Source organism: Oryx dammah, unplaced genomic scaffold (assembly GCF_014754425.2).
Source record: "Oryx dammah isolate SB20612 unplaced genomic scaffold, SCBI_Odam_1.1 HiC_scaffold_29, whole genome shotgun sequence".
Taxonomy (NCBI): Eukaryota; Metazoa; Chordata; class Mammalia; order Artiodactyla; family Bovidae; genus Oryx; species Oryx dammah.
The window spans coordinates 60069606-60089685 of record NW_024070213.1 but is presented as its reverse complement, the minus strand read 5'-3'; the positions used below and the strand labels follow the sequence as shown (position 1 = coordinate 60089685).

Genomic DNA, 20080 nt, shown 5'->3' with positions numbered 1-20080 from the left:
CGCGCGGGCGGGGCGGGCGGGCGGCCGGGGCGGGCGGCTGGGGGGGCCCGAGCCCGGGCCAGGCCCTTTATAGCCCCGGCCCCCGTGTCGTCAGCGGCCGCGATTGGCTGCGGAGCCAACAAAAGAGGCAGCGCTGTCATCCGAGGCGAGAGAGGGAGCCGGAGAGAGCCGAGGAAAAGAGAGGGAGGGAGCGAGGACTCAGAGAGAGGCAGAGACAGAGATCCTAGGGTGAGGGAGAGGAAGGGAGAGAAAGTCAGAGTCAGAGCGACCAAGGGGATCCTGAGAGATAAAGGGGGGAAGTGGACACCGATCAGGGGCACAGAGATAGAGAGAGCAGGAGGAAGAGATGAGAGAGACAAAGGCAGGGGTAAGAGGGTCGGGGGAGGGGGAAGACACTGGGAGGAGAGACTTAACTAGAGAGACAGAAGGAAAGTGACAGGCATAACGAGTGGGGGACTTAGAGAAGATAGAGCAGAGAGCCACCAGGGAGGAGAGGGGGTATGGCCAGACCGGGGGCAGATCCAGACCGCAGGAATTCAGGGGTGCACAGACATGGGAGCAGGACCAGAAGCCCGGGCATGAGAGAGGGAATGAAATCTGGAGGAGGAAGGCGGCGGGGGCAGAGACTGGGAGATACCAAGGGAGCCCCACAGAGGAGGCCGACGCCTCCTCGGTAAAGCGGAGATGGGAAGACAGACAGCCCAGCAATGAGAGTCAGCTTTGGTGGGAGCACTGAGAGTTCAGGGGGAGGCAGTGGAGAATTTGCGCCCAGAGGAGCCCCAGCTATGAGAAGGATCCCAGGACCAGAAAGGGGCCTGGAGAGAAGCTTCAGGCTGGTCTCCTCAGGGGGATCAAGAGGATGGGAGAACTGGACATGGAGGTTAGCAAGGGAGTCTAGGAGAAAAAGAGACTAGGGCCAACCTGAGAAGGTGGGAGGTGCTGGGAAGTCCTGAGACCAGAGGAAGACTTGGAGCCAGGAAGAATGTGAATGTGAAATTGAAGCTTGATTCAGTGATAAAGGAGTCAGTAGGCTGGAAAAGGCAGGGACTGGGGACCACTGGGGGAGGAGTGAGAGGAAGCAGGGCCAGAGACCACTGTGCTTGCAGAGCAATCAGGATCTCTGGATTCCCAGGTGTAGTTTTGGATCTGGCAGGGTTCAGAAGTCTGAGAAGGGGCTTGTAGTTGTAGGGGCGAGGATGAGAGAGAGATCTGGCTTCAGAGACCTCAGCTGGAGAAAGTGAAGTCCCCAGGGGAGACACCCAGATGTAGGACCAGCCCTAGGCTTCAGGTGTAACCCTGGGTACAGCCAGAGGGCAGAGTAGAAGAGCACCAAGCTACTACAGTGCTCCTAAAGTACTTAAGTTTTTCTGGTTTTGGATACCTCTTCCCAGACCCTCAGTTTCTCCAGGATGTTTTATTGAGTCTAAAGCCCAGAGGTCGGGTCCTCCTCACTAGGGAGGATGCCCACATCCTTTCTCTCTGCCTTGCTTCTCTTTAACTAAATGAATTGTTTCTCTGTGTGCTCTCCCACTTGTTGTTGTGCTATGTCTCCAATAATAAACTTTGTACAAAAAAACTATATTAATGAAGCCCTAGGGGTCAATAGACAACCAATAGACTGAACATATTTGAGGGGATCAGATCAGCTCTGGTTTCCTGGCACACATAATGTTTATTTAATAAGTGGGTGAACATTACTGGACTTCTCAGGCAGAACAGAGGGACACTGGCTTCCTCTTTGGACTAGATGGAGCCCTGGGTGTAAGGACAGAGTTGGGCTTGGGAACTGGAGTGGAATGAGGCAGGGGGAAACTGCGGGCCCAGGTATAAAGAAAGGAGGTTGGGTAGGGATGAGGAGGACCAAGGTAGGGAGCATTGAAGAGATGATCTGTTCTATGGAGAACAGGAACGAAGACTGCAGAAGAGTGGAAAACAAACGAACAAAACAAAAACCTTAGACAGCTGGCTCCTTCCAAGACATGAGCATCTCAACCTTTCATCGATTCTTCCTCTATAAAATAGGATCGCCTTGCCTGCCCTCACTGGTTGTGAGGATTACACAGCAGTCATTCAGTAAGGGCTTTCACAGGCTCCTACTTCATGGTTTTTTGCTCTACTTTCTGATTTTCCAGAGCGGTGATTACCTTCATCCCATACTTTAGCCTATCCTGTTCTCCAAAATGTTTTTCTGATGTCATTTCCTCAGCAAAATTCAAAACTCCTTGAGAGCAGAGGTGGTGTCACCTCTCTTCCTCAGAGGAGGTGGCCCAGTTTTTACTTCCCTACCGAACATGTAGCTAGTTGCAGGTCTAGGAGATGCAAAGAAAAACAAGACTTACTGCCGGGTTTCCCTGGTGGTCCAGTGGTTAATAATCCACCTACCAATGCAAAGGACTGAGTTCGATCCCTGGTCCAGGACGATCCCACACTCTGCTGAGCAACTAAGCCCATGTGCCACAACTACTGAGCCTCAAGCTCTGGAGCCCGTGCTAGGCAACAAGAGAAGCAACCACAATGAGAAGCTCAGCTCTTGCACCACAACTAGAGAGTAGCCTCACCCTGCTCTCTGCAACTTGAGAAAGCCTGGTACAGTGCCGCAACAAAGACCCAGTGCAGCCGAAAAAAGAACAACAACAACAAAAACCAACCAAACAACAATAGAAAAACTTAGCCCTCCCTTTCAGGGAGCATATAGAGGAGACAGGATACTAGGTAAACAATCTTGGCCAAAACTCCAGACCAGATGCCTCCTTGATATTGCCATTTAGAAACACCCTCAATCATAGATGAAATATGGTAAACAAAGAACGTCTCTCCCCTGAATTGTGCCCCCATTCTGCTATTTCATTTTAGTGAATGACAATCATCTAGGTCAGAAACCTGGATGTAGCCTTTGCCCTCTTTCTCTTGATCATCTCCACAGTATCTTGGCACAAATGTTTCCTCTTCTTGGAACAACTCCCCCTTCTACCTCCATTCCCTCCCTCCCTCCCCTCAATTTACTCTTTCTTCAGGTATCATTATAGATGAGATTTTGGATATGTCTTTCAGGAGTCCATTCTTGACTCCCAAGGGTACAGTAGATGCTTCTCCTCGCTATATCTGCGTCATTGTGTGTTGTGGGGCTTACTCACATAGCTTCTAGACTCAAACTGAGGTTGCCTGGGTTTAAGATGCAGCTGTCCCGCTTTTCTGGCTGTGTGAACTTGATTCTCTGCCTCAGATTCCTTATCTGTAAGGTGGAGATGACAATACTGGACCTGTTTTATAAGATATGAAGATTAACTGCCTGACACCCAATTCTAAATGAGATAATTAGTCATTACTATCACCCAACTTATCAGTCTCACACTGTGAGATCCAAGAAAGCCAGAAATTTTTTCAAAGAATTCTTCCAGTTCAGTTCAGTCGCTCAGTCATGTCCGACTCTTTGCGACCCCATGAATTGCAGCACACCAAGCGTCTCTGTCCATCACCAACTCCCGAAGTCCACCGAAACCCATGTCCATTGAGTCGGTGATGCCATCCAACCATCTCATCCTCTGTTGTCCCCTTCTCCTCCTGCCCTCAAGCTTTCCTAGCATCAGGGTTTTTTCAAATGAGTCAGCTCTTCGCATCAGGTGGCCAAAGTATTGGAGTTTCAGCTTCAACATCAGTCCTTTCAATGAACACTCAGGACTGATCTGATTTAGGATGGACTGGTTGGATCTCCTTGCAGTCCAAGGGACTCTCAAGAATCTTCTCCAACACCACAGTTCAAAAGCATCAATTCTTAGGTGCTCAGCTTCCTTTATAGCCCAACTTTCGCATCCATACATGACCACTGGAAAAACCGTAGCCTTGACTAGATGGACCTTTGTTGGCAATGTCTCTGTTTTTTAATACGTCGTCTAGGTTGGTCATAACTTTCCTTCCAAGGAGTAAGCGTCTTTTAATTTCATGGCTGCAGTCACCATCTGCAGTGATTTTGGAGCCCAGAAAAATATAAGTCAGCCACTGTTTCCACTGTTTCCCCATCTATTTGCCATGAAGCGATGGGACCGGATGCCATGATCTTCGTTTTCTGAATGTTTGCTTTAAGCCAACTTTTTCACCCTCCTCTTTCACTTTCATCAAGAGGCTCTTTAGTTCTTCTTCACTTTCTGCCATAAGGGTGGTGTTATCTGCATATCTGAGGTTATTGATATTTCTCCCAGCAATCTTCTTTAGTGACTTTGAATAAAGAATGAAAGAATCTTGCTCGCTGGCTCTGGTCAGAGTCCCGTTAGGGAAAGAAAACTGTATATGTATGGCCAGAAGGAGTTATGAGTATCTGCCAAATACTAGAGAGCAAGAGTTGGGAACTTGTGACACAGAAAGGATTTCTGCTTCCTGGCTTCCTCCCGCGGATTCCAGGACTGCATTTAATCCAATGAGTGGGCAAGACTGCCATCTGGTGGTAGAATCTGGAATTCTGCTTCTTGGAAGTGGGACTAAAACGGACCTTTTTTCTTCCTCCATACTTGGCGTATTTTTCACTTTAGATTTCTAGTCTGAGAAGTTCTATATCATAAGGTATTAAGGCTTGCTCCTCTCTCCACCCTCTTCTACATCTTGCCTCTTTCCTTGAGTTCCCTCAAGCTTGGGAATGTTGGGTTGGGTTCCCTCGGGTTGCAGGTAACCCTCGGGAGTTCTCTTTCAGGAACTTCAGATTTCCAGCTGTTCTAGACCCAGTCCCGAGGAGGGAACGCTACTGGCTTAACGGCAAAGGAGTTAGGAGAGATGTGGACATTTAGCTCTTTCCTCACCGCAACACTAGCTAACCAGGGTTTGTGGCCCCGCCCACTGCCCTGGTCTCCCAGGCAACTGTCCTCCCGCTAAGGGTGCCCCTCTCCGGGTGTTACCCAGGCAACCTTCAGTCCCACCTCCTTTAAGGTCCTGACTGGTTCATAGCAAACGTAGGTTGGAGCCCACCGGGAGGCATTGAGCTTTGAAGGTTGTGAGTTGCCGAGAGAGAAGCAGAGATGAGGTTTCAGGAGCTGCTGGAGGAAAGAGGTGCTCGTGTAGCCTTGGGTAGCGGGGCCGTTATGTTACATCCTCAGGAAAAGGAGCTGTAAATCCTGGGAGCCAGGTCAGCAGGGCTCTAGGTCAGAGGCACCTGGCCCACTCTCAGAGTTGCAGACTCCAGCACGGGGCGGGGGCGGTGGGGGGGGAGGAGTGGAAGCTGGGTGGGAGGGACGTGGGGGAAACCACTCTAAGGGTAAAGGGGCACTGCTACCATTCAGGCCACCCCACACCCAAACTGCCTTGTCCATCAGAGCTGGAGTCGGTGGGCAGTAACTCATGACCCCTGACCGCCACCCCCCCCCCCACTTCTTCTTGCTTCTTCCTCCTAAAGGCCCTAATTCTAGGGTCAGTGGACTCATTCCCTGGCACTGCAGGTCTTTCCGAGGAGGGGGAGGGCTGGGCCATTGAGAAGCAGCTGGGGAGGGGGATTCCCTAGTGGGGAGGGACTTTCCCCTCCTGGCCTTCCTTGCAGGAGCCTCTGGGGATGTGGTGTGAGGAGGCTATTCTGGGCTGGAGAGAGTCTGCTGGTGGAATGGATCCTCCCAGGTCCTTGCCACATACCCTGAAGCCCTCAGAGAGAAGCTCGCTGTGTAATTACAGTGTCTCCCTCACCACATTCTAAACTATCATTATCCTCCCCGGATCTCATGAAGCTGTGTTAACCTCTTTGAACCCGAGGAACTCTGAGAGAAGTAGGAGGTTGGGAGGAGGGACCCAAAGTTCGCTTCTGGAGGGTTGTGGGTGGAGGTGGGTGGGATTCAAGTGGGGAACCCTGAGGATCACTTGGAGTCACAGGTCTTCCTCCCGTGCCCCTGCCCCTCTCCGCTCCCCACTACCTCTCAGAACAGGCCGAGCCCTCCCGTCCTGGGGTGCACCCTCTTTCCACTTTCACTCTTGGTCTCTCTGGGCCTGCCCACCTCTTCCTGTCTTTCTTTCCTATTTCTGCTTTTCCAGGCCCAAGTGGTGGAGTTCTGCTGGGGGCGGTGGGCCCAGGCTGGTCCTGTGGCCCAACCATGCTGGCAGGAGGCACCACTATTCCAGTGGCAGGCCTGGGAAAGGGAGGGGTGTGAGCGCAGAATCTGCTTCTCCGGGACTAAGCCCGGGTGCATGAGCTGACCCAGCCCCAAGGAACAGAGATTCTAGCTAACCAGCCGGCCCACGTTGCCTCTTTCTCCTTTCTCCCAGATTCTGATTTGCTCCCTCTCAGAAGAAACCAAGGTTGTGTCAGTTTCTGCCCCCTGGGCAGGTCCTGGAGCCAGAACCACACATCAGGGAGCTCCTGCCCCAGGAGGTGCATGAAGAGGCCTTAGGCTGGACCTGCCCAACTTGCCCCGTCACGGGTCAGGTATCTGATTGACCCCGTTGGTAACAGTGACGAGGGCTGGGTGGAGGTTGGGACAGGAATCCAGCAAGGGAGAATGAGGAGTGAGAGATCAGGTGCTGGGGGCCCCAGGAGTAGGGAAAGGAACAGGTAAAAAGAGAGCAGAGTGCTGAGGATCTAGCCTGGCAGTGGGGTCTGGGGTGGGGTGGAGCTGGGACTAGAACCCTGCGCCAAGGCCAAGGTGGGTAGGAGGTGTCGAAGGAGATTGGCTTGTCCCTTCTAACCCTTTCCTTGGCCATCTAAAGTGGGGTGGCATCCAGGTATTACTCAAAGCAAAATCATTTGAACTTCCATGAGTCTAAAAACAGTATGATCAAAAAATAAAATAAAATAAAAACAGTATGATCAAGATTTATCATTCCTTTTTTAAAAAGTTTTAATTTTGTATTGAGGTATAGCCGATTAACAATGTTATGACAGTTTCAGGGGAACAGCGAAGGGACTCAACCATACATATACTTGTATCCATTCTCCCCTAAACTCCCCTCCCACCCAGGCTACCATACATTGAGCATGTGGTATACAGTAGGTCCTTGTTGGCTATACATTTTATACTCAATCATTTTTTTTTATACTCAATCATTTTTTTTTTAATACTCGGCTATACATTTTAAATACAGTAGTGTGTACATGTCCACCTCAACCTCCCTAACTATCCCTTCCTCTCATCCTTCCTCCCCTCCGCTGGCAACTGTAAGCTCATTCTTGAAGTCTGTTTCCACTTTGTAATTTCATTTAAGACATCATTTTTAAGGTATATTGTCATCCTGCTCATTTAACTTACATGCAGAGTACATCATGTGAAATGCCAGGCTGAATGAATGACAAACTGGAATCAAGATTGCCAGGAGAAATATCAACAGTCTTAGATATGCAGATGATACCACTCTGATGGCAGAAAGTGAAGAGGAGCTAAATAGCTTCTTGATGAGGATGAAAGAGGAGAGTGAAAAAGCTGGCTTAAAACTAAACATTCAAAAAATGAAAATCATGGCAGCCAGTGCCATCACTTTGTGGCACACAGAAGGAGAAAAAGTGGAAGCAGTGATAGATTTTGTTTTCTTGGGCTCCAAAATCACTGCGGATGGTGACTGCTGCCATGAAATTAAGATGCTTGCTCCTAGGAAGAAAAGCTATGACCAACTTGGACACCATATTAAAAAGCAGAAACATCACTTTGTAGACAAAGATCCATGTAGTCAAAGCTATGGTTTTCCAGTAGTCATGTATGGATATGAGAGTTGGACCATAAAGAAGACTGAGCACCAAAGAATTGGTGCTTTTGAACTGTGGTGCTGGAGAAGACTCTTGAGAGTTCCTTGGACTGCAAGGAGATTAAACCAATTAGTCTTAAAGGAAATCAACCTTGAATATTCTTTGGAAGGACTGATGCTGAAGCTGAAGCTCCAATACTTTAATCACGTGATGTGAAGACCCGACTCATTGGAAAAGACCCTGATGCTGGGAAAGATTGATGGAAAAAGGAGAAGAGGGGGCAGAGGATGAGATGCTTAGATCACCGACTCATTGGACATGAATTTGAGCAAACGCTGGGAGATAGTGGAGGACAGAGGAGTCTGGCGTGCATGGGGTCACAAAGAGTCAGACGTGATTAAGACTGAACAACAACAACAATATTTAACGTAACAAAACTATCCCTTTCATTCTCCTCTGATGCTCACAACTGTCCTGTGCCGTGAGGAAGGCAGTGGTCTTCCTCCTGCCCAAGTGGGAGAAAGCTGAGGTTCAGGGAGGGTGAGAGTTTAGCCAAAGTCACCTACTCATGTGGGGCAGAGCCTGTCTGTCACCAAGCGCCGGGGTCCAGCCCCCGCAGGATCCAGGGAAACCCGAAGGAGAAACGGCGTCGGCGATTGATTGAGAGGGAGAGAGATAGACAAGAATGTTGTAGATAAGAAACTAGAGGAGAGAAGAAAAGAGGCTGGAGTTCCTTGGTTTATACAGAAAATCAATAAAGTCTCAAGACAAGAGACTTGCACCGTCTACGTGAGGCCACAGGTGCCCTCCCAGTCTCCCGAGGGAGTGAAGGCGCAGGACGCCTTCCCGTTCGGGTCTTAGAAACCCAGGCAAATAAGTAGACATGGTGGATCTCTGTACTCCAGATGGGAACTAGCCAGAAAAAGAGAGTAAGAGGAGGAAAATGATTGACACAAGGAGATCAAGCTGCTTTGATGAGCAAGATCCATAGCTTTATTTTTAAACGGTACTTATATACCTTTTTCACAAAAGATGTTGTGTACAGTATCTTCTGGCCTTGGAGGCCTGTGAACAGTTTATGACCCTCTTTCGATAAAGGCTGCTCAACAAGAAAACTTGTTTTCCCTCAAAGTGTTTTTTCTTTATATTTCTAATCTATGTCAGCCTCAGAAAATGCCAAACAGAGTTACGTTTTCCACAGAGCAAAGGTGCAATGAGTTATAAGAAAGAACCAATTAGCTCAAAAGTTTGATATGGTTAAATTCAAGGCTACACTTGTTTTTCTAGCATTCTCACTAATGCAGTCCCAGGTGCACAGTGGATAAGAGATATGGGAACTTAGCAACAAGCATTGGCCTAATAATGAAATCCTATATTAACACTAGCACTACTCTAATAACTTAACTCTTTCAAAGGCTCTATGTTTAGGCTTTTCGTGCTTCTCACAGTTGGGAGGCTGTAAATAATTGTATGCATAGCTGCAAGAGTCTGGATAACCTGCCAAGCAAGCTAGAATGCTAATAGAGGGGGTTTGATTGGAAATGTTCCTCTCAAAAAAAAAAAAAAAAAGAAAGAAAGAAATGTTCCTCTCATGTCCAGGAGACTTATTAGCTATAGCCCTAAGTTGATTTTCTCCAGAGAAAAGGTGATCAGGGTTAGCCCCCTGTTAATGTCAGAGGAGTTGGTGAAAGTCATGAAACAGTAGAACAGACAGATTCTGGTTTTGGGGTAGATGCTCGAGAAAGCCTAGGGAGCCCCTTGAGTTCTGAAGCCTTGCTTAACAGTTCTCTTCCACATGACTTTGTCATGGGTGGGATCTCCCATGGCGGCTCCTGGCAACCAAGGCTTCTGACCTCAGGGTGTTGCTTGCTGGTGGCGAACATGGTACATGCGGCACCAGAGTTGCTGTGTCAAGACCCTGGTCCTCACTTGCAGGTTATACTTGAGTCCGTGGCTTCATCTCTCTGAGCCTTCCTTTCCTCCCGGTGAGGAGGTGAGCTGACTGGCAATGATGTTCACCTGGGTACCATAGCGCAGTGAGCTGGTCTTGCCCCGAGCTGGGGTTAGCCCCACAGTGACTGGAGTCTCCTCTTTGTGCTGCCAGACTCGGGCAGTCAAAACATCTCCAGCCTTGCCTTTGTTTTGATCTAACCCTGAGATCTGAGAGCTGCTCTCAAGCACCCCTGCCTCCCTCCTATCCAGAGCTAGGGCTTCTGAATTGCAATCTCGGGTCCCTAGTTCAGACCCGACCTCTGGATCTGAAGTTCCCACATCGCCCTTCCTGTCCTCCCAGTGAAGAGGGCATCCTTTTCCTTTCTCGCTCCCATCCCTGTCTCCTCCTGCTGCCTTCTCCCCACCCTGTACCTCATCCTTCTTCTCTGTTTCCCCTGCCGTCTCCCCCAACTTCTCCCTTGTCTTCCCCCTCCTCTATTTGCTCCCGTGTCTCCACACTCCTCTCCTACCCTCCCTCCTCAGCTCTCTCCTTCTCTTCCCTCCTCCCCTGCCTCATGTCTCCTGGCTCCTCTCCTGTGCTTCTCTACCCCCAAAGGCCTCGACAGGCAGGAGTTCACTGGGGCCTCCCTTTCCCACCAGAGCACCTGAGAGAGGGATGGGTAAGAATGAGGGCAGAGAGCTGAGGACCCAGCCTGGCAGCCTCACCTCTGGGCTGGCCCCTCCTAATGGGGCTCAGGCCAGGGGCCTGATGAGTGGAGGGGACAAGAGGTCTGTTGCAGGTCTGGGCTGTGGGAGGCCCTGAGTGCTGGCTGCAAGCTGCTGTGCATTGCACTGGGTCTGGGCGATGCCTACGTGCTCTCAGATGGCACTACCTTTGCTTGGGACACCTGTGGCCCCCATGCCCTGCTGCTGGTCTGGTTGCAGAGCTAGAGAGCAGCTTGGTTCTGCTGTGTGGGGATGGGGAGGAGAGAAGCCCACCCCAGCTCACCCACCACTGACCGGTGCCAGGCACCCAAGGAACAGAAGCCTGAGCTAATCAAGTGTGTGTATGTATGTGTGTGCTCAGTTGCTTAGTCATCTCCTGCTCTTTGTGGCCTCTTGGACTGTAGCCTGCCAGGCTCCTCTGCCCATGTAATTTTCCAGACAAGAATCCTGGAGTGGGTTGCTATTTCCTCCTCCAGGGGATTTTCCTGACCCCTGTCTCTTGCATCTCCTGCACTGGCATGTGGGTTCTTTACCCTGGGAAGTCCAGCTAGTCAGGTGACATTTCTGGATACTAGCCCTTGAAGTTGGTGCTGGAGGCTCTGAAGGATGAGATGTGAAGGGCCAGGTCTGAGGTCAGCTGCCTCCCCACTCAGAGGTACCCAGGGCTCTATGCCAACTTTCCCGGCTAGTGGGGTAGGTCATTCTTTTTTTAAAAAATAGTGTCATTGACATAGAGAAGAGACTGGTGGTTGCCAAGGGGGAGAAGGTTAGGGGAGGGATGGAGTGGGAGGTTGGGGTTAGCAGATGTAAGGTTTTTTACCTCCGCTTTTTATTTATGCTTTTGGCGGTGTTGAGTCATGTGGGATCTTAGTTCCTAATTGTTGTTCAGTCACTCAGTGTGTCCAACTCTTTGTGACCCCATGGACTGCAGCGCACCAGGCCTCCCTGTCCCTCACCATCTCTTGAAGTCTGCCCAAGTTCATGTCCATTGCAAAGGTGATGCCATCTTAATTCCCAGAGCAGGGATCAAACCTGTGTCCCCTGGAGTGGAAGAACAGAGTCCTAACCACTGGACTGCCAGGGAATTCCTCGAGCTTTTATATATAGAATAGATAAACAACAAAGTCCTACTGTGTGGCACAGGGAACCACGTTCAATGTCCTGGGATAAACCGTAATGGAAAAGAATATAAGAAAGAATATATATATATGTATAACCGAATCACTTTGCTGGACAGCAGCAGTTAGCCCAACTCTGTAAGCCAACTAAACTTCAATACAAAATTTTGTGTTAAAATAAACATAACACAAAATTTACTATTTTAACTGTTTTTAAAGTGTTCAGTGGCTCTCAGTACATTTATGTGTTGTGCAGCGGTCACCACCGTCCATCTCTTGATTTTTTTCATCTTCTGAATCAGAAGCTGTATACCCAGTGGAACAATAACAATAACAGTCTCTATGAACATGACTAGGAATGTGACTAGGAATGGACTTTTCTTGCTGTGCCCCTTCCAGCTCCACACAGATCTGTTCCCCTGGGTCTCCTTGGCCCCATCCTTTCCTGTCTTTCTCGGCCCCATTCTTTATCTCCTAGCTGCTGCTAGCACGCCACCCTGGCCGCGGTGCATTTCCAGCCCTCCCCATGGTGTTCCTCTAGGAGGGTCCCATCCTCCTGAGCCACCTCCCAGCTCCACCCCTGCCTGCCTGGAGGCCTCCACACTCACCCAGAGGGTGCTCACGATCCTGCCCTGACTCTGCTCTGGAAAAATGCCACCCCACCCAATGGCCTTCTCTTGCTTCTCACCTTTCTTTACTATTCAGTGCTTCTGGCCACTCTCCCTCTTCCTGCTCTGAAGTTCTCTTTCTTGGCCTCTGAGAGAGTGAGACAGAGGAAAAAGCAGAGGCTCTGGAACCCCCAGAGATCTGAGTTCAAATCCTAACAATGCCCTTTACTAGCTTGGACTCAGGGCATGTCACTCCCTGTCTCTGAGCCTCAGTTTCCTTATCTCTGCTCAGATGGTAAAGAATCTGCTTGCAATGCAGGAGACCCAGGTTCGTACTCTGGGTCAGGGGAATCCCCTGGAGAAGGGAATGGCCACCCGCTCCAGTATTGTTGCCTGGAGAATTCCGTGGACAGAGGAGCCTTGCCGGCTACAATCCATGAGGTTTCAAAGAGTCAGGCACAACTGAGTGACTAACACTTTCACTTTCAAAACAGGACAAATCACACAGCCCTCACTGGGTTGTCATTAGTATTGAGAGAACTCATGGCTCCAAGTGCCTTCGGATCACTTACTGCTACTAACCCCTCCCCCATCTTCCTTAAACGCAAGGGTTTTCTGAAATCCTGTCTCAGTGTTCTCTCACCCTGGCCTTCACCCATCTGTGCATTTGCTGTTGTTTACTCATTCAGTCGTGTCTGACTCTTTGAGATCCCATGGACTGTAGCCCACCAGGCTCCTCTGTCCATGGAATTTTCCTGGCAAGAATACTGAAGTGGGTAACCATTCCCTTCTTCAGGGGATCTTCCTGACCCAGGGATCGAACCCATGTCTCCTGCATTGGCAGGTGGATTCTTTACCCCTGAGTCAGCAGGGACACCCTGTCTGTGAATTTCAATATCACTTTCTCTCTCTAGTCTGACTGCTCCTCTCTCCTGAGTCTCACATTCCTACTTCCAGATGGGACATCTCTCCCTGGCTGCACCTTATGTGCCTCCTGTCTTCGGTGACCACCACCTCTCCCTTGGGCTCCCAGGTCTGGAAACTCTGAGTTATCTCAGACTCTTCCCACTTCCTCTTCTGCTCCCACAGGTAGGCAGTCACCCTGTTTTGATTTTCTCTCTGAAAGGCCCCTCCCAGGATTTCCCCTCCTTTCCCTGGTTCTGGCCTTCATCAGCCCTCCCTTGGACCAAGATGCGCCAGCATTCATTCCTCCTCCTTTCAGCAGGAGCTCGGCATTCACCCTCTTGGTAATTTCCCACCCTCCCCTTTGCCTTGAGAATACACCCTACACAGCCACTAGGTTCTTAACAGTCGTGTCACCCAGACTGTCTTCTTTTTTAAAATTTAATTTATTTATTTTAATTGGAGGCTAATTACTTTACAATATTGTAGTGGTTTTTGCCATACATTGACACGAATCAGCCATGGATGTACACGTCAGACTGTCTTCTTTTCACTTCATCTGTTGTTTTGTGAAGTATTACAGATGTGACATTTCACCCTGAAATATTTTAGTATGCATCTTTAAAAAAAATAGAGAAAATTTCCTATACGATCAATAACATTATTTTCTCATGTCTAATCTTCAGTTATATTCAGATTTGCCTAGCTGCTTCAATACTTTGGCTACCTGATGTGAAAAGGTGATTCACTGGAAAAGACCCTGATGCTGGGAAAGATTGAGAGCAGGAGGAGAAGGGGTGACAGGATGAGATGGTTGGATGGCATCATTGACTCAATGGACATGAGTTTGAGCAAGCTCTGGGAGATGGAGAAGGACAGGGAAGCCTGGCAGACTGCAGTCCATGGGGTCACAAAGAGTCAGACATGACTTAGCAACTGAATGACAAGTTCTTCCTAAAATGTCTTTCATAGTCAGTTTGTTTAGGCAAAGATTCAGTCAAAGACCAAGCATTATGCTAAAGTTTCTCAGTCTTGACTGCAGACCACCTCCCTGCCCACCATCTGTCACCACATCCTTCCCCAGCCCTGTGAGCCAGCCAACCCCAATATGCCATGAGGGATCTTTAGTTCCCATGCCCCTGTACTGGAAGGGCTTTGTTTTTTTTAATTGATTTGTGTTTGGCTGCTCTGGTTCTTCATTGCTGCATGTGGGCTTTCTCCACTTGTGGTGTGTGGGCTTCTCATCGCAGTGGTTTCCTTCTCTTGTTGCGGAACACAGGCTGTAGGGAGTGCAGGCTTCAGTAGCTGTGCTACACAGGCTTAGCTGCCCCATGAAATGTGGGATCTTCCTGGACCAGAGATCGAACCAGTGTCTCCTGCACCGCAAGGCAGATTCTTAACCATTGGACCACCAGGACAGTTCCTGCCATGGACTTTTAAAACTAATCCTTTTTACACTTGGCCCTTCCCTTGTCCCTGGAACTGAGTGACTGCCCTTTTATTGTTTCAGGTCACCGTAGAGAGTGGGGCTTCCCAAGTAGCACTTGTGGTAAAGAACTCGACTGCCAATGCAGGAGACAAAAGAGGCTCAGGTTCGATCCCTTTGTCAGGAAGATACCCTGGAGGAAGGCATGGCAACCCACTCCAGTATTCTTGCCTGGAGAATCCCATGGACAGAGGAGCCTGGTGGGCTACAGTCTATAGGGTCACAAAGAGTCAGATATGACTGAGTGACTAACACATACACCTCAGAAAGCACCAACCACCTCGGTGAAATTCATTCGTTTTTGTTTTTCTCTGGGGCAGAGGCACCACCTGTCCCTCCCTCTGAGCTCATCCAGCTGTCACCAGGGGTTTCTGCCTCTGTTCACAGTGTGGGCTTGCTTCTGCCTGCTGGCACAGGACGGGGCCACCAGTTCTCTTGCGGCACTGGCCCTGTGCCCAGCACATGGCTGGCAGAAACAGATGAATACTCCTTTCTTCAGCATCTTGGCTCCTCCTGCACAGCCCTCCTGTGGTGATAAGTGGGAAACAAAGTCCAGAAGTGCAGAAGGACATGACGATCCACTCCAGTGTTCTTGCTTGGAGAGTGCCATGGACAGAGGAGTCTAGCGGGCTGCAGTCTATAGGGTTGCACAGGGTTGGGCAGGACTGAAGCGCCTTAGCATGCACACAGGCACGCAAGGTCCAGAAGGGCCTTGGTGTGTCTCACTGGAAGATTGTGATCCTGGAAACTGGTTCTCAGCCTAGCCCAGATCGCCTTCCTTTTGCTCTTAGTTTCTTTCCTTCCTTGACATATACTGAGGCTCAGGAAATGGTTCTTCAGGTTGGATGAGAAGAATCTAAGGGACGGGAGCCCAGGCGGGGCGGGCAGGTTGTAGTGGCTGGTTATGTTCTTGAACTGTTCACATAGCTCCTGGGGACCACCATGGCTCACAGGGAGGGAGGCAGCTTGAGACCACCCCCTCACCTTTCAGTCCTCTCTTGGCCTTACCCTCTGGGCTGTCCAACAGGATGGGATGGGGCAATCCAGGGTATATATGCCATGCCCGCGTGAGGGTCGCCCCCAAACCTCCATCGCAACAGGGAGATCCCGGAGGGGTGGGAGGCCACCTCGGCCACCCTCCCATAGAGGGAGGAGCCTGACTCTGACGTGTCCTGATTGGCTGGGTGACATGGTGCTGGGAAGGGCTTCTTCCACTTCTCGGCTCATTACTCTGGAGCCCCAGAAAACGGAGGAGGGGGACAGGAACACCCACTCCAGAACGCTGGAGGCTGTGAGGCTGGAGCCTTTCTTAAAGTTTATTCTGGCCCCGCCAGATCCCAGAGAGCCAGCAGCTTCCTCTGTTGACTCCGGGGCAGGGGTCGGGGGCTGTAAAGGAGTTGGAGCGAGAGGAGGAGGGTGGGCTCTGGGTGGAGGATGAGGAGGCCTTCTGAAGACCATTGGTCATCTCGCCTCAGCTCTGCAGCCCGACCTGGCGCTGAGACAGTAACTCCGGGCGGCTTCTCCCTCCTTTGGCTTTCACATGTCTCCTCCCTTTCCCTGAGCCAGAGAGATCCAGGCGGCGCCGGGTCCCGCTCTCCTACCCCGAGGTGGCCCCTTTCTGGGGGCGCCAGAAGGGCCTCAGGCACCCCGAGGTCCTGCCCTGGGTGCCCTCGCTTGGTGGGGGTGGGCGCTGTCTTCCGGGCGGGGGCTTGGCCTTCCCCATGTGAGCCCAGTGACTCAGGCCGCAGCTGTTCCCGCGTCACATGAGGGAGGCTGGAGGCCACTCGGCGGGGGAGGGGGCTGTGGCTGGAGCCGGGGCGGGGCCGCGCGCCGGGCGGGGCCGGAGCCGGGGGGCGCAGCTAGAGAGCCCCTGAGCGGCGGCGGGAGAGCAGCACACAGCCTCCGGGAGCCCAGGTGAGGCCGCGGGGGCCGCGAGGCTGCGGCGGGGAGTAGGGAGGGGGTCACCGGTCGCCCCCAGCTCGGGGGCTCTCCCCAGGCCTCCACAGATCCGCCGCGCTCCCCGCCGCTCCCAACTTTGCAACTTGGTGAAGTTCCCGAGGCCCGGGACGGGCTGGGGTGCGGGGGCGCCGGCCACACTTCTGTTCTTCGGTGATCAGAACCCAGGGAAAAGGACCCGGGGGTCGGGCTGGGGCTGAGGAGAGTTTTCCGTGACTGGTTGAGTGGAGAGGGGTGTTTAACATCTGGGGGCTGGAGGGTCGAGGGTGGGCGTTCGGTCCTGGCCGCTGCCGGCGCCCTCGGGTGGGTCCCGGGCCCCCGGGAGGCGGCGGGGCGGGGTCCGAGCTGGACTGCGGGCGCCCCCACCCTCCTCCTGCGGGTAGAAGAGGGGGCTGGAAGACGTGGATCTGACCGCGGGTTTCCGGGTGGGAGGGGCCGGGAATGGGGGCGGCGCAGGGGAGGTTTCGAGGGCCGGCTGGGAGCTCGGAAAGCGAGATCCCGCCTCGACCGGTTCTGATCCCCCTGCGCGCCCCTCTGCCCCAGGCCAGGCAGCCATGGCTGTGGAAGGAGGAATGAAATGTGTCAAGTTCCTGCTCTACGTTCTCCTGCTGGCCTTCTGCGTGAGTGGGGAGCGGGGCCGGCGGGGGCGCGCTGGCAGGGTGCAGGGCGACCTGGCTCTGGAGGGATGAGGGCTGAACGGCCAACAATGAAGGCAGCTGGAGACCAGATGTGGGAGGAAAAAGCCCGGGCTACAGCCGAAGCCAGCGCGGCCGTCCCCTCCTCCAGCTTTCGGGAACTTCTGAGGCTGGTTTGGGCCGACAATGGCCGGTCTCCTTCTCCGTAAGCCTTCCGGGCCCTTCCTGTCTGGTGACCCAGCCTCCTGTGATATGGGGCAGTGGGGCAACCAGCCAACTGCCAGTTCTGATGCTATCGCCGCCCCACGCCTCGCCTCGAGTGTGCCTCTGCTCCCCGCTTCTCTGTTCTTTCTCTCCCGCCACCCCTTCATCCCTCTTCATTCCCTCATCACCCCTCCGGGCCGCTCGCGGTGGGTAAGGGCTCTGCCCATCTCTTGCTCCAGTCCTGGGCTCCTGGCTTGAGAGGCTACTGTTTGTCCAGGGAGGGACCGGCTACTCTGACCCCTTTAACCCCTTCCTTCTCCCAGGCCCAGGAGGCCTGAGGAGCCCTTCTCACAGCTGGTGAGGATGTGGTCGCTGATGAGGATAGTGAGAGGGCACAAAGGAAGCACTGCTCTTTGTGAGGCATGTGTGTCCTGGGATCAAGGCTTACTGGAAACTTCTCTTTTTTTGCATTTTGTGAGAAGTTGCTTGAAGGAAGGTGTGGTTCCTTCTGATGGCTTTCTCCCAGAGAGCCTTGAACAGTTTGCCTAGCCCTCACGGTGGGGCAAGGATGGATGGGTCAGCCTCCTCCCTCACTGTCAAAAGTTTCCTGGAGGTGTGAGAATCAGTCTCTCTAGAGTGGGCTTCCGTCTGTGTCCTGGGTCACCCGCCGCCTTCCACCGTGGGGGGCTGGTGGGTGGTGGGCCTTCCGAGTCCTGACTTGCCCTCCTCCTCACAGGCCTGTGCAGTGGGACTGATTGCTGTGGGCGTAGCGACCCAGCTCGTCCTGAATCAGACTATGACCCATGGGGCCACCCCTAGTTTCCTGTTGCCTGTGGTCATTATCGCAGTGGGGGCCTTCCTCTTCCTGGTGGCCTTTGTGGGCTGCTGTGGAGCCTGCAAGGAGAACTACTGTCTTATGATCACGGTGAGTGGGTGTGGGCCAGCGTGGGTGCCTGGGGCTGCCGAAAGGGCATTTCTCTGGACAGGGTTTGGACGGTGGGTGGCTGAGGGAAACCTTGAATGTTCCTGAGACCGGCAGGGCCCTCCCACCCAGACTCCAAACCTGACTCCTGTCCTTTGCACCTGCAGTTTGCCATCTTCTTGTCCCTTATCATGCTTGTTGAAGTGGCTGCAGCCATTGCTGGCTATGTGTTTAGAGACAAGGTAAGCAGGGAATAAGGGGAAGTCCTTGCCTCAGAGGCCTGGCTGCTCTGGGACCCAGGTGCCCTGAGTCCTGAATGGTGCCCCTCCCTATTCCCAGGTGAGATCAGAATTTAATAAGGACTTCCGGCAGCAGATGAAGAATTATCCAAAAGCCAACGAGACGGCATCGATCCTGGACAAGATGCAGAAAGATGTGAGTGGGGTTGGTGGGAGCAGGTGTAGTAGGAGAAGGAGATTCTTACCTCCATGTTGAAGATGGAGGGTCACTTAACAGCCTTTCCCCGCATATCTCCACTCTCCCCCAGTTTAAGTGCTGCGGGGCGGCTAACTACACAGACTGGGAGAAGATCCCGACCATGGCCAGTCGAGTCCCTGACTCCTGCTGCATCAACATCACTAATAACTGTGGGGTTAATTTCGTCGTGAAGGACATCCATACTGAGGTAGGAAGGGGGCTGAGATAGTAGGGGACTTGGGGAAGCTGGGAAATGTTTCAGGAGGTGAGAGGGACCAGGGGTGGAGGTGAAGAAGGTTGGGGCTCTGGGAAACTGGGCATCAGGGGTCGGGAGGGAATCTGGTAATGCTGGGGATGGGATGAAAGGGACAGAGAGTGGGGGAGCCAGGTGGGCAGGCAGGGGGGGTGTGGGAAATTTCTGACGGCGTCTTGTTTTGTGTGCCTGCCACCTGGCAGGGCTGTGTGGAGAAGATTGCGGCCTGGCTGAGGAAGAATGTGCTGGTGGTGGCTGCGGCAGCCCTGGGCATTGCCTTTGTGGAGGTGAGAGGCCCCCTTGGGCATCTGAGAACTAGGGGCAGTGGGAGGGTGCTGAGCAGGGGGCTGGTCTGTGGAGGAGAGCCCTGGTTGTCTCTTGGGTCTCTTGGGTGGGTCTCTATCTTGGCTCCCTGACTCCTCTTCACCCCCATCTCTCTCTGTTCTTCTAGATCCTGGGTATTGTCTTAGCGTGCTGCCTTGTGAAGAGCATCCGAAGTGGCTATGAGGTGATGTAGGGGGTCTGTCTCTTCAGCCCCCTCATCCAGGGGAGTGGGGTAATATACTCCAGGTTTTTCAATTAAACGGATTATTTTTTCAGACCCCAAAGAGAAAGAGTCTCAGTTTGTCTTAAAAAGTGGTACTTTAACCCTTCTCCTTTATCCATGTTCCCATCCTCTGGGACCCTATTCTATTTGCACCTCTGGGAAAGGCTGGCCTGGGAAAGACACCTCTGGGAAAGGGTGGGGTGAAAGGAGGATTTTGCTCAAGGCTTTCTTTGGTCTGGCAGTGGATGTGGGGATCCAGAGGAGGTTGAGGCCCACTGCCCTCCCTGTGCTGCCAGGCTCAGTGCTGAAGGGTTCATGAGACCATCTCCCAAGTCAATGGGATTCCCTACAAAGGTCCTACCTGGGAGAGGCCAGCTACCTGGGAGAGGCCAGCCTATATCCACTTTCGACATCTTCTCCCTGGCCTTCTGTCCACCTGTGAAAGTGAAGTCGCTCAGTTGTGTCTGACTCTTTGCAACCCCATGGACTGTAGCCTACCAGGCTCCTCTGTCCATGGAATTTTCCAGGCAGTGGTACTGGAGTGGATTGCCATTTCCTTGCCATTTCCTTCTCCAGCGGATCTTCCAGACCCAGGGATTGAACCCAGGTCTCCTGCATTGTAGACAGACGCTTTACTGTCTGAGCCACCAGGGAAGTACTCCCTGCTTCAC

The 20080-nt window shown here is 52.2% G+C and overlaps 1 protein-coding gene and 1 long non-coding RNA gene across 3 annotated transcripts; both read left to right on the top strand.

The window, feature by feature from the left end:
• The first annotated feature begins 4896 nt into the window (after positions 1-4896).
• Positions 4897-6792, top strand: LOC120857410. The gene is made up of 2 exons (XR_005719651.1): positions 4897-5110; positions 6232-6792. It is a non-coding gene; the product is annotated as an uncharacterized LOC120857410 (long non-coding RNA).
• An 8851-nt stretch (positions 6793-15643) lies between these two features.
• On the top strand, positions 15644-19470 carry CD63 (CD63 molecule). Of its 2 annotated transcripts, none has more exons than XM_040232862.1 (8): positions 15644-15787; positions 16915-16991; positions 17947-18135; positions 18300-18374; positions 18472-18567; positions 18680-18817; positions 19066-19149; positions 19314-19470. In XM_040232862.1, the coding sequence occupies exons 2-8, from the start codon at positions 16926-16928 to the stop codon at positions 19377-19379; spliced, it is 714 nt and encodes a 237-aa protein (XP_040088796.1). In that variant the 5' UTR covers positions 15644-15787; positions 16915-16925; the 3' UTR covers positions 19380-19470. The 2 variants fall into 2 exon arrangements, with proteins under 2 accessions (XP_040088796.1, XP_040088795.1); XM_040232861.1 differs by having other exon boundaries at positions 15656-16329.
• The last annotated feature ends 610 nt before the right edge of the window (positions 19471-20080 follow it).